The sequence below is a fragment of the Zalophus californianus genome, chromosome 16, assembly GCF_009762305.2.
Source record: "Zalophus californianus isolate mZalCal1 chromosome 16, mZalCal1.pri.v2, whole genome shotgun sequence".
Taxonomy (NCBI): Eukaryota; Metazoa; Chordata; class Mammalia; order Carnivora; family Otariidae; genus Zalophus; species Zalophus californianus.
In genome coordinates this window covers 36,187,179-36,202,207 of record NC_045610.1, presented here as the reverse complement: position 1 = coordinate 36,202,207, position 15,029 = coordinate 36,187,179, and the positions used below count along the sequence as shown (strand labels likewise).

The 15,029-nt window shown below is 50.9% G+C and overlaps 1 protein-coding gene across 2 annotated transcripts in view; it reads right to left on the bottom strand.

The window, feature by feature from the left end:
• Positions 1-15,029, bottom strand: part of FAM117A (family with sequence similarity 117 member A) — a 43,348-nt gene that overhangs the window by 8,832 nt on the left and 19,487 nt on the right. Inside the window, exons 1-3 of one of the 2 annotated variants that reach the window (XM_027567527.1) lie at positions 10,595-10,701; positions 9,754-9,923; positions 633-728 (exon numbers count right to left, since the gene is read on the bottom strand). In XM_027567527.1, coding sequence (XP_027423328.1) covers positions 633-728; positions 9,754-9,923; positions 10,595-10,664 — 336 coding nt within the window. In that variant the 5' untranslated portion in view covers positions 10,665-10,701. Of the gene's footprint in view, positions 1-632; positions 729-9,753; positions 9,924-10,594; positions 10,702-15,029 lie in introns of those variants that run through there. The other variant, XM_027567526.1, reaches the window with a different exon arrangement.

Sequence of the window (15,029 nt, the reverse complement as noted above, 5' to 3'; positions counted from 1 at the left end):
AGAGGGCGAGGGCCAGTGAAAAGTGTTGGGGAACACACAACTATTTTTCTCTTCTAAAAATAAAGCTGGATGGGACGCCTGGGTGGCTCAGTCGGTTAAGCATGTGCCTTCGGCTCAGGTCATGATCCCGGGGTCCTGGGATCGAGTCCTGTGTCGGGCTCCCTGCTCAGCGGGGAGCCTGCTTCTCCCTCTGCCTGCCACTCCCCCTGCTTGTGCTCTCTCTCTCTCTCTCTGTCAAATAAATAAAATCTAAAAAAAAAATTAAATAAAACAAAAAAAAAGGCTGGATGCACAGTTAAGTAGGTGGTAAGGTTGGGGGCTTCCAGTTCCCAGAAACTCACTCGGAACGGCTCATCTGGATACAAGCTCCAAGCGAGAACAGTGGTGACTCCCACCCTGCACTGGGCTGCTGGGGGGCACCAGCAGTCGCTGGCAAAGGCCCTGCCGGCGGAAGGGGCTGGACTCCTAAGCCGGGCCACCAGGACACTGACAGCAGCTTTGAAGGAGCCATCTCATCCGGAAAAGGCAAGTGAGGCCGAAGATGTGAGGCCACTTTGGAGCAGACACATCCACGGCCCTGGGTGTGGACAGGAGGCAGCTGCCATGGCCAGGGAGTCAAAGGGAGCACATACCTCTTTTCGGTGGTCTGTGCTGCCCCAGGACGCCGAGCGCTTGTGTGTACAGGAGCTGGCCCGCTCACCTTCCAGCTCTTGCCAGGACAGGGGCGTCTGCAGGGGGAGAAACCCCGTGAGACAGAGCAGCTTCTCGGCAGGCCCCGGGGAAGCAGCCACTTCGTGGACCGAGGTGGTGGCTCTTTGAAGGCGTCTGTCGTCTAGGTCATCAACCTCCTGAACACTGCCTGCCTCTTTTATTCTTTGAGGCTCTCCGCCTGCACCGCCACTCTCCCAATCCACGTCCTCCAGGAAGCCTTCCCCGATGAGCCAACAAGGGCAACCTTCTCTTTACTCTCTTGTGACTTTTACACAGGGATTCTGGCCCCAGCTATTTCAGGTGCCCCCCATGGGACAAGTCCTGCCCCTCCCTCTCCCAACCAGCTCCAGAAGAACACGGGCTCGGGGGACCCCTGGCATCCTCGATTCGTGGACCCTTTATGGGTCCGGCACAAGTTCAGGTTCCTGGGAGCATCGTGAAAAACAAGTTACTAGACAGGACTCCATTAAGCAATCATTATTATTTGGTAAAACAGGAAAAATGTCAGTAGAGGTCCCCCGTCCTCCATCTTCGACCAAAGCAGGAGACTTCCGTGTAGCACAGTGTCTCGAGCTGGTTTCATGATTTTTCCTTGCACACAGACTTGAAGTCCTCCTGAACAGACATGGGAGGGGACATTCTCAGGAAGGAGGAAGCCAGAATTCTGAACTCAGCCCTGACCCTGACCCTTCCTGGCTTTATCACAGCTCCTTCTCCAGGGCCCTGTGCTGCCCTTTGTGAAAACAGACCTCTCAGTCGGCCATATGCCCCCGCCTCCTCCCCACTCCCCAGCTGCATAGAAGGCCAAGGGCCCAAGATTGAGGCAGGGGGAGTTGCAGACCCACTTCCTGGGCCCCAACCTGAGGGAGGAAGCTGTTGGCTTAAGCATGAGGCAGAGGATGACTAGATCACTTCCCACCACCAACACCCCCTACTTCCATTCCAAGGGAGGGGCCCAAGGAGGAATGCTCCAGGGGAACCAGCTCTGACTTCTCTACATGAGCTGCCAAACCATGAGGGCCTGGGAACCATCTCCTCCAACAGATCTGCTGACCTCCCCCGAGAGGCTGTTGCAAACAGAAAAGGGGGGGGATAAGAGGGGGGGAAGAAGAACCCCAACCACTCACCACCCAACAGCTGTGAAGAAGAGTGGGGGGGGCAGATTACCCTGTGTGAGCGCTGTATGGAGGGGCCACAGGGGACCGAGTCTCCCTGGCTCTTCCTTCTCCCAGCTGCTGACCAAGGACCTTTCCCGGGCCGTGCGACACAGCCAGGGTGAGACGGCTGCCCCACCCTCCTTCCCTGACAGCGCCTCAAAGAAGACGGGCCAGGGCTCCAGTCTCCATACCCCTGTCCTTCAGGAAGAGGGCAGGCAGCGCATCCTCCAGGCCGCAGCCCAAGCCCTCAAGGTAAAGCTGCCTGTGACAGCGTACGGCAACCAAGCGGCTGGCTGGTCGACTTCCAAATGCCTGCGTCTCCCCACACTGGGGTGCCGGCAGCCAGAGCCTGACGACAGCTGCGGCACATACTGCGAAGTGAGGAGGAGGGCCCCCTCTCCCAGAGCCCCCTCAGCCCAGCACACACACAAACGCGCCTCCAGTCCCAGGGCCTCAAAGCCAACCCTCCAGATCATTAGCTCTGCTCACCCAAGTGGAGCTTCATGCAAGCCTGCTGTCCCTGGAAGGTGGCTGAGGCCACAGGGGAGGGATGGTGAAGGCTAAGCTGGTGATGCCCATTTCCCTTCCACCAGGAAGGTACCGCACTCACAACAGCCCCATCCAGGCTGTCGGCTGCTCTGTTAACATCTCTTGCAGACTCTTCAACTGCCTCCTTCCTTCTGAGATGTGTGAGAGGGTGGAAGGAGAAACGTGGGCTGGCAGCGGAGGCTAGAAAAGATGTGAAAATTCACGCCAAGAGAAAGGGGAACCCTCCTTCACTGTTGGTGGGAATGTAAGCTGGTGCAACCACTCTGGAAAACAGTATGGAGGTTCCTGAAACAGTTGAAAATAGAGCTACCATACGATCCAGCAACTGCACTACTGGGTATTTACCACAAAGATACAAATGTAGGGATCCGAAGGGGTACGTGCACCCCAATGTTTATAGCAGCAATGTCCACCATAGCCAAACTGTGGAAAGAGCCAAGATGCCCATCGACAGACGAATGGATAAAGAAGATGTGGTATATATACACAATGGAATATTATGCTGCCATCAAAAGGAATGAGATCTTGCCATTTGCAACGACGTGGATAGAACTGGAGGGTGTTGTGCTGAGTGAAATAAGTCAATCAGAGAAAGACATGTATCACATGACCTCACTGATATGAGGAATTCTTAATCTCAGGAAAGAAACTGAGTGTTACTGGAGTGGTGGGGGGTGGGAGGGATGGGGTGGCTGGGTGATAGACACTGGGGAGGGTATGTGCTATGGTGAGCGCTGTGAATTGTGCAAGACTGTTGAATCACAGATCTGTACTTCTGAAACAAATAATGCAATATATGTTAAGAAAAAAAAAGAAGAAGAACATAGCAGGAGGGGAAGAATGAAGGGGAGTAAGTCGGAGGGGGAGAGGAACTATGAGAGACGATGGGACTCTGAAAAACAAACTGAGGGTTCTAGAGGGGAGGGGGGTGGGGGATGGGTTAGCCTGGTGATGGGTATTAAAGAGGGCACATTCTGCGTAGAGCACTGGGTGTTATGCATGAACAATGAATCATGGAACACTACATCAAAAACTAATGATGTAATGTATGGTGATTAACATAACAATAAAAAATTAAAAAAACAACAACAACAAAGAAAATTCACGCCAAACTGGGATCATGTCTCTCGGTCCATCTTGCCTCACCTCTCTGCTCAGCCACATCTTCCAGCCACCGCTGCTGCCTCAGTATAAACCATGCTACTAAGGCCATTGTTCTGCCTCAGCACTCGGCCAGCCCCTGGTCACAGATGTCGCCATCCTACCTTCCATCCCACGGGCCCTCTGTACCGGGCCCTCATCGCATCCAGGCAAACCTAGCTCTGCCTCCTTTCTCCCCTTACCCTGGACCCCAAGCCTGGCCTCTCCATCTCAGAGGGCCTGCCCTACCAACTCTTCCTAGCCTTGCCCGCAGGGAGCCCTTCTAACTTGTCTACCTCTGTTAGAGGTAGGTTGCTGCCTGCTCCTTGGCCCCACGTCTCCTCTGTACAAATGGGCTCCGAGTATCCATCATCCACACGCTCAGCGTAGAGTTACTGAATACGCACTGTGTGTCAGGTACCGTTCCGGGGCTGGCAACACAGCAATGCACAAAACAACAAAAATCCTTGTTCCCCTTGAGTTTATGTTCTAGTTGGGGACATAGTTGAAACAGTGATAAGTACTAAGAGAAAAACACAGCAACAAAAGGAGATAGGAATGCTGGGCAGGGGAACATGATTTTAAATGTCAGGGACATCCTCAATGAAAGAGTAACATCTGAATGAAAACGTGAAGGGGATGTGGGAGTGAGCCATGTGGGTATCTGAGGTAACAGTGATCCAGACAGAGGGAAGAGCAAGCGCAAAGGCCCCGAGGCAGGAGCGAGCCTGGTTTGTTTGAGAATGATAAGGAGGCCAGTGTGGCTGGAGCAGAGTGAGCAAGAGGCAAAGCAGTAGGTGAGGAGGTCAGTAGGTGTGAGAGCCTGAAAAATGGCCCTACAAAGATACCAGGTCCCGATCCCTGGAACCTATAAGTGTTACCTTATATGGTAAAGTTTTTGCAGATGTGATTAAGTTATGCATCTTGAGATGGGAAGATTATCCTGGGTTGTCCAGACAAATTGGGCCATTACAAGTGTCCTTATAAGAGAGACAGAGGGCAATCAGACACACACGGAGAAAGATAAGGGGATGTGACCACAAAGGCAGACACTGGAGTGATGTGGCCACAAGCCAAGGAACGCTGGCAGCCACAGAAGCTGGAAGATGCAAGGAATGGATCTCTCAGCGAGTCTCCAGAGAGCGTGCAGCCCTGCCAACACCTTGATCTTGGCCCAGTGAAACAGAATTTGACTTCTGGCCTCCAGACCTGTGAGAGAATAAGGTTTTGTTGTTTTAAGCCATGAAGTTTGAGGTCATTTGTCACAACAGCCCCGGGCACCTAACACAGTAGGTCATCCTGTGTGTGAAGCCGTGTCCATGCTGGCTTTGAGCATCTGTAAGGCAGGCTCATGCACGGGTGTGGGCTTTGGCCCCTCCGACTCAATGGGGCATGTCAAGAGTGGGGACCGTGCCCTGTTCCCTAGTTCCAGTGCATCTGGGTAGACGGGCCGCTTAGCCTCTGGGTCTCACCACAGAGGTCTGAGCCAAGGTCTCCCTGGGGCACAGAAAGGTCACAGCTAAGGAAGGCTCCCCTTCAAAGAGTGCCCCTTTATGGCACAACAAGGGTCAAGCCATGCAGCAGGACGGCAATGGAAGGAGTCGCTCTATATGATCCTTTGGAAGCGGAGTGGAGCTCGAGCTTTGGTCAGCAGATCAAAACATTGTATTCATCAAGGGGATTCATGCGCTGGAACAGATTTATTTTAACACCTTGGCCCAAGGGGAGCAGCTGAGAGAGAAGCAGGACCATGTACTAGCCATGAGTGACATCAGCCACCTGTGCAGATGATGCTCGAATTATGCAAAACTGGATGTGGGTCAAACCCAGGAAGCCTTGCCTGGGCTTCTGAGCTCCCAGGGCCACATGTGGAAGGACAACTGCGTGTGGGGGTGGAGGACAGCTTTCCAAAGAAGAGCCCGAAAGAACAAGAAGGCAGGGGTGGTATGGAGCCAAAAACCCTCCAAACTAGAACCTGTTTCTCTGACCCCAACCCAACTCAGTTTCTACCTGGACTCCCAGGCAAGGGTCCCAGCCCTGCTGTCTCCAGGGACCTTGGTGGAACCAGTTAGGCCCTGGGAACACAGCCCCATATACCTATGCGGGGACCAAGAACAGTGTGGTGCCTGGCCTGGTACAGATGCTCGGTAACTACGTGTGGAACATGACATTCGGCAGGGAATCAGCCCCTGGGGGACTCTGGCGAAACACAGGCAGGAAAAGGCTCTCCAAGGGTGGTCCGCTGGCCCGCGCCAGGAACTCCAGCTGGAGGTGGCCAAGGCCACCGTCCCTGGCCCTCCAGTGACTATGTAACCCTCAGATTTTCCATCATGGACCCATTTTCAAATATTCTGTGCTGCTGTCAAACCATATGCTGACCAACTGGTCCTGCTTGCCAGTTTGGAAAACAGGCGCCATGCCCAGGCCCCCACACCCAGAAAGCAAGCCTGTGATGGGCAGACTTGATCATGTGTCATCACTAAACGCCGAGGCACTGGCTTGGGAAAAAGAGTAACGAAAGGAAAGAACACACAGTAGGGAAAAGTCACAAAGGGAAATCTTCCTCAACAAGGAAGGCCGCCTCTGCCTCTGGTCTACGAGACACTCTTGGAGATTTGTCAAGGACTTCAGCTATTTTTTCCTCCATCGGATAAATCAAGCCTAAAGAAGAAAGTCCATGCTAGAGGCTTCCGCACCTCCCCTGGAGAGTGTGGAGGAAGCAGGGCTGGGATGAGCAGCACAGGGGGCCGGGCAGAGTGGGAACCCAGGGTCCTGTCTGTCTGCAGGATGAGACCAGCAGGGCAACTGTGCTCAAACAGTCATTCCAGCTGTGGTGAGACCACTTCCTCCCTACAGAAGAGTGCACAGAGACACGAGGGCTTTGCACAGCAAGACGGGAGATGGAGACGGTACCCCGCCCTGGCCCGCCACTAGCAGGGCCAGCCCAGAGCACTTGGTGGCCAGCGTGGGTTTACCAGCTGACCTGGGGACAGGGCGGTCCAGAGAGGGGAAAACGTATTCAGATTGGCTTGCAGAATCCTGACAAAGTCCTCCAAGACACAAAGAACCTCCTCCCGATGATGGGGACTCCATCCAGGAGCCTTGCTAGTCCTCCCTGGCTGGCCACTCTGTGCCCCACTCCCGCTGCACCCAATCTCTTCCTTGGGCTCACCAAGCTTCTCAGTGGGAGACCTGGGCAGCTCTCTCCCATTGCTCCTCCTGGCTGAGAACATGCAGAATTTCACAGGACACCGAATTCCCCACATAAGACTCAGCCACCTCTCTTCCTCCCCTGCCCCAAATAACTTGGTAGCCATCTTGCAAGGAAGACTCGAGAATGCAGCACGCTTGGCTATCTAAATGGCAGGTGCTCTGTGTCTGCGGCCCAGGTCAGAAACTTGCTTGGAACGGGCAGGGTTCTTGTTTCCTCTAGGAGGTTCAGCCCAACTATGGTGCTGCCCTCACTACAAGGCATGTCCCCAGGAACGCCGGGGCTGACATGGGCTCCAAACACCACACTCGAGCTGCTGGCTCTGGGGTGGGGGGTGGGAAGGCAAACAGGAGGGCAGAAGTGAGGGCCTGCCTGCCAGACACAGTAGAAGTGCTACACTGGTGTGTCTGGAAGAGAAGGGGCAGGAAGCAGGGGTAGGGCTCAGAGAAATGAGGGAAAGGTGCTGGCCTCAATCTATTTTTTTAACAACATAAAAGCTTTCAAGGACTTTGGTAAATCCTGCCTCCCCACCTTCCCTCTAACCTTGTCCATGCCCCTTGTATATAGCCCGTTCTGGGGATATGCCCGTGCTCTGGAGAGAAGGAACACCAATCACTTAGAGAGAGGTCAGCAGAGCCTCAGGTCTTCCTGGTGTAATGCCAGTGTTGAAGGAGGTAGTTTGTGTCAGGCCCGGGGGGGGCTTGAACAGGAATTTGACTAGAGCCCAAAATCTAGAAGCAGAAAATTCCCAGAAGACCAGGACTGAAAGATGGGCAGAGCGCATATTTTGGTTTGGATGCCTACGTTGATCAGAATTCTCCTACCTCTTGACTCCAGCCACAATATTGACAGGTTGCTAAGAGTTCCTCGAGGGCTGGAGCCCATCCCGGGAAAAGAGGAAAGCTGCACAGCTTGGCCTTGCCAGACCCACGGAGGCGCATCGCTGACCTCTGTCTTGCCGTGGCAAGAAGCCCAGACTTGTTATATAAAAGATCTGGCCTGCAGCTGGAGCCCAAGCAAAAACACATAGCCTAGAGCCCAGGCCTCTAAATCCCGCCAGGGAACATCTGAGGCCAACCTTCCCTTGAGTTGACAAAGAGAACACTCTCCAAGGAGTGGGGTAGAGGCTTCCTAGAAGGTTGGTGGCCGGAAGTGGCAGAGATGGGGAGAGGTGGGAAGCCCGCACCTTACAAAGGGGGATGCACTCACGAGCTTGCACACCAGAAGCAGCCTCGGGTCCTGTCCTCCGGGAAGCCCTACTTGACTAGATACATTATTTGGATTAAACACTCCTCTCCAAAGAGAAGGGGGTGTGTACTCCAGGCCTATGAGGGCAAAGCAGAAGCCATCTTACTCAGCCTTTCCCAAGGATGCAGGGAACAGCAGTGCCTGGGGCTCCAAGGAAGCAGGCCCCCGCCATCCACCACTGGAGTCTGTTCTCCCTTCACTTTCTGTTTGTAGATCTAAAGAGGGCCACTGATCTCAGCTGCAGCAAATTCTTGTTGGTTCAAGGTGGGGCATTCCCATGAGAATTCCTGTCCTCTAAACCATGCCAAACATTTGGCCCCATCTCATCCCTTGGCTGTCTGTTCACTGGCCTTCATGGAACTGGCATCCAGACTCACAGAGGCCAAATCTTGTTCTCATTTCCTTATCCTTCATTCCAACATGCCGAGAACAGTACTGGGCATTCAGATGTTCACTAGCAACATTTGAAAATGGATCTCACTAAAAAAAATAAATAAAAGAAAGGGACCAACGGGACATGCACAAAAGAGGAGGTAGGGGACGTGAGTGCACGGAACACTTTCACGCTTGGCTGTCACCCCACCTGCAAAGCAAGAAGAGCGGGCACACGCTCCCGGCTTGCAAAGGAAGAGCCGACTTGCCCAGGACCCCCCAGGATTCAGGGCCACTTCTGAGCCCCTGTTCTTCCCACCCTGTTTCCTCTTTCCTGAGTACAACTCATGTGTTCTGAAGTCAGACACGCATGGGTTTAAACGGTATCAAAAGAGAAAAGACTGGACTCTGAACAACTGCTAAGAATGCTGAAGTCCTGAATCAGATTAAGATATATCTTCGTATGGGGGCGCCTGGGTGGCTCAGCCAGTTGAGTGTCTGACTCTTGATTTTGGCTCAGGTCGTGATCTCAGGGTCGTGAGATCAAGCCCCGAGTTGGGCTCCGTGCTCAGCTGGGAGTCTCCTTGGCATTCTCTCTCTCCCTCTGCCCTTCCCCACCCCTGCAGGCACACTCTCTCCCTCTCCCTCTCAAATAAATAAATAAATCTAAAAAAGAGAGAGAGAAAATTTTACATAGGAGACGACTCCTTGCTCCGGTGAACACTATCTTATTCAAAACTCCGGGAAGCCCGGAGTTTGGGTGGATGATCTGCAGAGATTCCTTCCAAGTTTAGGATTCTTATTGAAAAGACTGCCAGGAAGAAAAATACTGACAGAGAGGACCTGGGCTCCAAAGGACTCGAACGGGCCCAGTGGACTCCCATGGGCTGCTGGCTAGGGCTTGAGTCTTCATTATCTGAGAGCTTTCCACTCTTATTGCTCCAGCGGGATCTACCCAGGCTCAACACACTTTTTGGGCCTCTCTCCCAGTTGTCTGGGGAATACAAACTCTGTTGAATGTTGGCTTGCTTAATTTTAGAAAGGTAAATCTCATTTTTGAAAACCTAGAAGAGATTCCAAAGTCAACTCTTGCTTACCCACACACGAAGACTCAAAGCCAGACTAGAAAACCCAGATTGACTTCTCTCTTCCACCAGCCAGGTGGAATGCAAACTCGTTTTCGCCTAAGTTTACAGAGAAAACCAAGCTGGTAAATATCAGATGCGGAAAAGCCATATGGTGAAGATATACAGCCAAAACCCAGGCCAGATCATTTCAGTGACTGAGAGTTGTTAAGTAGACCAAAGGTCTCCTCAGCCAGCCCCCACCCCCCATCCTTATCCCCTTAGGAGAGCACGTCATTACCTGGGTGGCTTTGTCATTGGTACAGCAGGTGAAGGCCCCATCGGCATCTCGTGGCCACTGGCCCAGAAGGTAGGAGCTGAGGATGGTGTCCAGGGAGAATGTACGCCGGACCTGGGGTGGCTGAGGCCTACACACTGACTTTTCTGGGGCCACGGAGCATGGGACGCTGGCTGGAAGAGAGCACAGCCCGCATACCTTGGCATCAGCATGGAGGAAGGAGGCGAGCTAACCAACCTCCTGTCTCCTAGGAAATCCTCACCTGATGGCCACGTCTTCACTTGTACCCACCTCCCTCCTAAAAGATTCTTTGAAGCGGCCCATAAAAGCCAATACAGTCTGACCAGAGCTTTTCCGACTTAACCAGCTGGCCTTTATCACTGGAAACAATTTATACCATTTTACTTTAGACAAGGGGTTATTTTGTAAATGTCTTCTATCTTTTTCCTGTTCCTAGTGGACTATGAGCCCTGAACTCCTAAGTCTCGGATTGAGCTCCCGAGAGCAGGACTGTTTCCCATCATTAACGAGGGAACTCTAAGAGGCCCCAAACCAATCTTTCAACCCTTGCTCTGCCTCTCTCCAGCACCCACTGCAGGGCTCCTAAGCACTGCACAAATTCAACCCAATTAACTGAAGGACTCTTCATACTTCCTTCATGACTGGTTAGCTCAGGGAACCTAGGTGACTGAGACAAAGAGAACAACAGAACTCCTTTCAACCCTCCGGGATGGAGGAATCCAGCTCAGGAAAATCAGTCTTTTGGTTCCCTCCTCTGTCTCCCCTCTTCTGGCTAAATGGGACAAAAATAAAGCAATTATAAATCCAACTATTTAATTTTTACCTTGGTTAAAGCTTTTCAGGAGAAGGTAAAAATTGAGACTGTTGATAAAATGTAAGCGTTCTGGAATCATCTGTAAGTTTCAATCATCTATCTGGGTTGACCCTGCTTTCCACGGCCACATTCAAAACATTCTACTATCTTAAGATCTGTAAAACCTCTTTCCTTTAAACAGAGCAAAACATTTTCACATCTGTAGTAATCCCTTGATGATTCATGTGTGCCTCTAGCACAGCAAAAGGAACTGGGGATCGTAGGTATAAATAAACTTGAAGAGCTTTATATTAAAAAGACACCAACAGGTTGGCAGTTCCTCAAAAAAAAATCAAACATAAAATTACCATACAATCCAGCCATTGCGCTTCTAGGTAAATATACAAAAGAACTGAAAGCAGGGTCTTGCGCACTCCTGTTCATGGCAGCGCTATTCACAACAACCGAAAGGCAGAAGCACCAAATGTCCATCAACAGATGAATGGATAAACCAAATGTGGCGTATACATGCGATGGATCATTAGTCTCAAAGGGGGATGAAATTCTGATACATTCTACAATACAACGAAACTTCAAAACATTATACTAAGTGAAATAAAACAGACATAAAAGGACAAATATTGTATGATTCCACTTCTGTGAGGCAAACTCATAGGGACAGAAAGCAGAATAGAGGTTACCAGGGACTTAGGGGGTGAAGGGAATGGGGAGTTATTATTTATGGGCACAGAGTTTCTGCTTGGCATGATGACAATGTTCTAGAAATGGATGGTGGGGATGGTTGCACAGTATCGTGAATGTACTTAATGCCACTGAATTATGAACTTAAAATGGTTAAATGGTAAAATTTATGTTAAGCATTTACCATGATAGAAAAGGAGATACTAGTAACACTGTATATTCTCCAAATTCGTTTATGTATTTACACACATTTTGACACAGTAGTAATCAATGTGAAATATACATTATGTTCTGCTTTGTTCTACCCATTTCATATACCCATTTCCAGGTATCAACAATCTACATATTTGTCATTTCCAATGACTACATAATATCCCACTAGGTTGGTATACAGTTGTCCGCTTGAGGGGTCTCCCTGCTCACAATCTAGATATCACAAATGTTACTGCAGGGATAACTTTCAGTCTGTTTTTATCCAATTCCTGGCATATTTCTGAGTCCTCTCCCTCAGCTAGCATATGTGTTCATTTAAAACAAAAGAAAATGACACATCGCAAAAGTAGTAAGCGTGAATTGCAGAAAAGTCAGGAAATACCTAAACAAAAAGAAAAACCTCAAATCTCAATATCCAGAGATAATCACTGCAATACTATGAGAGAGAGATCCTTGTCAGCCTGACTGCTCTGTGTAGGTTTTAAAATAAAAAATGGGACCATACCACACAAATTGTTCTGCAATATGCTTTCACCTTATACCATAAACACTCTTCCAAATAATATATATTGACCTACAAGATATCCTTTTAAAAGACCTTAACATTTCTGTTAAAACTCTTCAAAGGCTCGTTTTCGAAGACAGTAGCCAAAGGCCTCATGTTCTGGTCCCACTTACCTTTCCTGTACATTTCACTCCTCTTCAACGTCTCTATGTCCTGGACAAGCTGTACTATGAACCATTTCCCACCCATATCCTGTGCCTTCCCTCCTCTGAGGTTTTGCACAGGGGCCCAGAGTTGAAATCTGCCCCATGCATTGGGGCCAGCCTAACTGCCTGTACACCCACAAAGCCGTCTGGATTCCCTGGAAGGATTTTCTGATTTTCCCCAGCTCTTTGTACTCTTCTAGTACTTAGAATCCTCTCTCTTGGATTATGGGTATTTTAACTCCTAGATAATAAACAACGTGCGGCCAAGGACTGTCTCTAATTTATCTTTGTACCCCACACAGCGCCGAGAACATAGGGCTGGTGTTTGGCAGATGCTTAAGTATTCATATAAAATCAAAAAACCGTTACTACAAGGGAACACCTGCTCTAATTAGATCATGGATTCGAAGTTTGTCTGCCTTGCACATCCATGCTCAACCCGCCCCCCACGAGTAAAGCCCCTAGGGCTGCCTGTCTCTACCTTTCTCTGGCTCAGGAAGGCCTGGCCTCTCTCTTCTCCTTCCTGTGCCTTGTCACCCAGTAAAGTCAGTGATAGGCACGCTGGGTTCAAGCTCCAACTTCACCTCCCACACTAGCATGTCAACCACTCTTTCTCCTGTCCTGGGTTTAAGATCAAGAGGTGGCAATCCAGATATTTTGGGGAGGTTTTGACGCATGCTGGCAGGCAGGTCAGACACAACACTGCTGCCCTGTGGGCCTCTGAAACCGTCTGGGAGAGCCTAGGGAGGAGGCGGGCGGCAGCCCCAGAAAGCAAGTTTATGGGAACACATGACAGAGCGGCAGAGAGGCAGGTGGGAAGCCAATGAGCAAGAGGCTGGCATAAAGGCCAGAACACGGTGGTCCTGACAGCTGCTTCAGCAGCGAGGAGGAGGGATCTCTGGGAACAGCCAGGCCCAGCCCTCCGCAGAAACTGCAGCAAAAGCCTCCTGGAGATTTTTCTCTTACTGAGACCACGAGAGCTCTCCAGTATTTATATAGAACTTTTAAGGTTCACCCCATCTGCACAGTCCTTTCATATGGGTCTTCACTCTCCCATCAGCCCCAAAAGGAGCTTGGGGGGCTTGTAAGGGAACCGAGGCCCAGAGAGGGCCAGTCTCTGACTGGACTCAGTTGCCCACGAGGTCCGAGGTGGTCCTACGCCTAAACCCAAGCCTCCTTCCTCTTCAGTCACCCCACGCGGGCTCCTGGCCTTGGCCCTTCCACATCAGGAACACTCTCTGAGGTTGCAGGGGACACCTGCCTAGACACCTGCAGGAAGGACTGTCTTTTTAGCTCCTTTTCGGGGAAGGGAGTCTTTTGATGGCAGGCATTGCCCAGGTGTCTGTACTGACTTTCTGTTTTTCGGGTTGGTTGAGTTTTGAAGTCTTTGAAACCTTGGGATTCTACTATCTCCCAGGGACAATTTAAACCACACCCATTTGGTATCAGTTCACATTACCCCTCATATCCCACCCCACTCATGAGCTACAGTAGGAATCCAATCTCAAGGGCAGTCATCAGAGGTGGGACCGTACTCCCAGTACTCCTAGGGTGAAGGAGGACCCAGAATCCTGGAATTCGCGGTGAGAATCCAACCACCCACTTTGGTCAACTCTACATGCTTTCTGGCTACCTTTGACCAAAGCGATTCACAAAGACTCTGAGGGCGTCATGGGTCCTGACTTGCTCTTCCATATACAAAAAAAGTAACACAATAAAAATAAATTAATTAAATTTTTAAAAAAGGAAGAAAACAAGACGGGAGCAGGAAATAGGAATGGAGAGAAACTGAGCACCCCAATCCAGGACCAGTGGCCCCTGATGCCCTCCTCTCTGCCAGACCTGCAAGGATCTCACTGCATCCAAGTCAAGCTGGAGGCCTTGCCTCAGTTTCTTTTCCCTCAAGGAGGCAGCCGGGCCTCAGCCTTATTTCTAGGGTGACCACATCCTCCCGCTGATACAGCTCCTACCAGTCACAAGGTGACAGAACCACCTTCTGTCTCAGAGACCTCAGCAAGTCCCCACTTCCCCTCCCCAGCCCCCAATTCTTGGCATGTCCTGACACCTCTGAAGAGAATTAAAATGCCAGGTTTCCTTCATGCCCAGAAAATGAGGGTACTTTTTGAAAAACTAGATTTTGATAGGAAATGAAAACTTAGCACTTATTTCAGAAACCTCGCCCTAAGTGGTTTGGTGAGCACCTGCTAACATGGGCGCCAAAACCGATGAAGGGCTAACCCGATGTGTCAAGTTCCCCCCAAGTGCAAGCTAGAATCAAACAGCGAGGGGCATCAGGCTGGAGCAGTGTGGCCCCCGAATATGCATCCTCCAAGGGGCAACAGGCTGGAGCAGTGTGGCCCCCGAATATCCACAAGACGCTCAGATGTGAGGGACCCACTTCTTACCAAGGCTCTACCTTCCTCCTGATGGGACTGCAGCCAACAACACCCAACCTCCCTGGACCTGCCCTCCCATTTGGCAAGCGGAAGCTCAATCCCAGCCTACAGTTACTTCCAACTGATGCCTTTAAGAAAAGAAGGGGAGATGCAAAACTGCTTTTAAGTCTTCACTAAGCAGATTAGGTTGAACCACTTCATGTCACTTAAACCATCCCTCCTCCACAATTCTTTAGGATAGAAGGTGGGGTAAAGGGGGCGCCTGGGTGGCTCAGTCGTTAAGCGTCTGCCTTCCGCTCAGGTCATGATCCCAGGGTCCTGGGATGGAGCCCCACATCCGGCTCCCTGCTCAGCGGGAAGCCGGCTTCTCCCTCTCCCACTCCCCCTGCTTGTGTTCCCTCTCTCGCTATCTCTCTCTCTGTCAAATAAATAAATAAAATCTT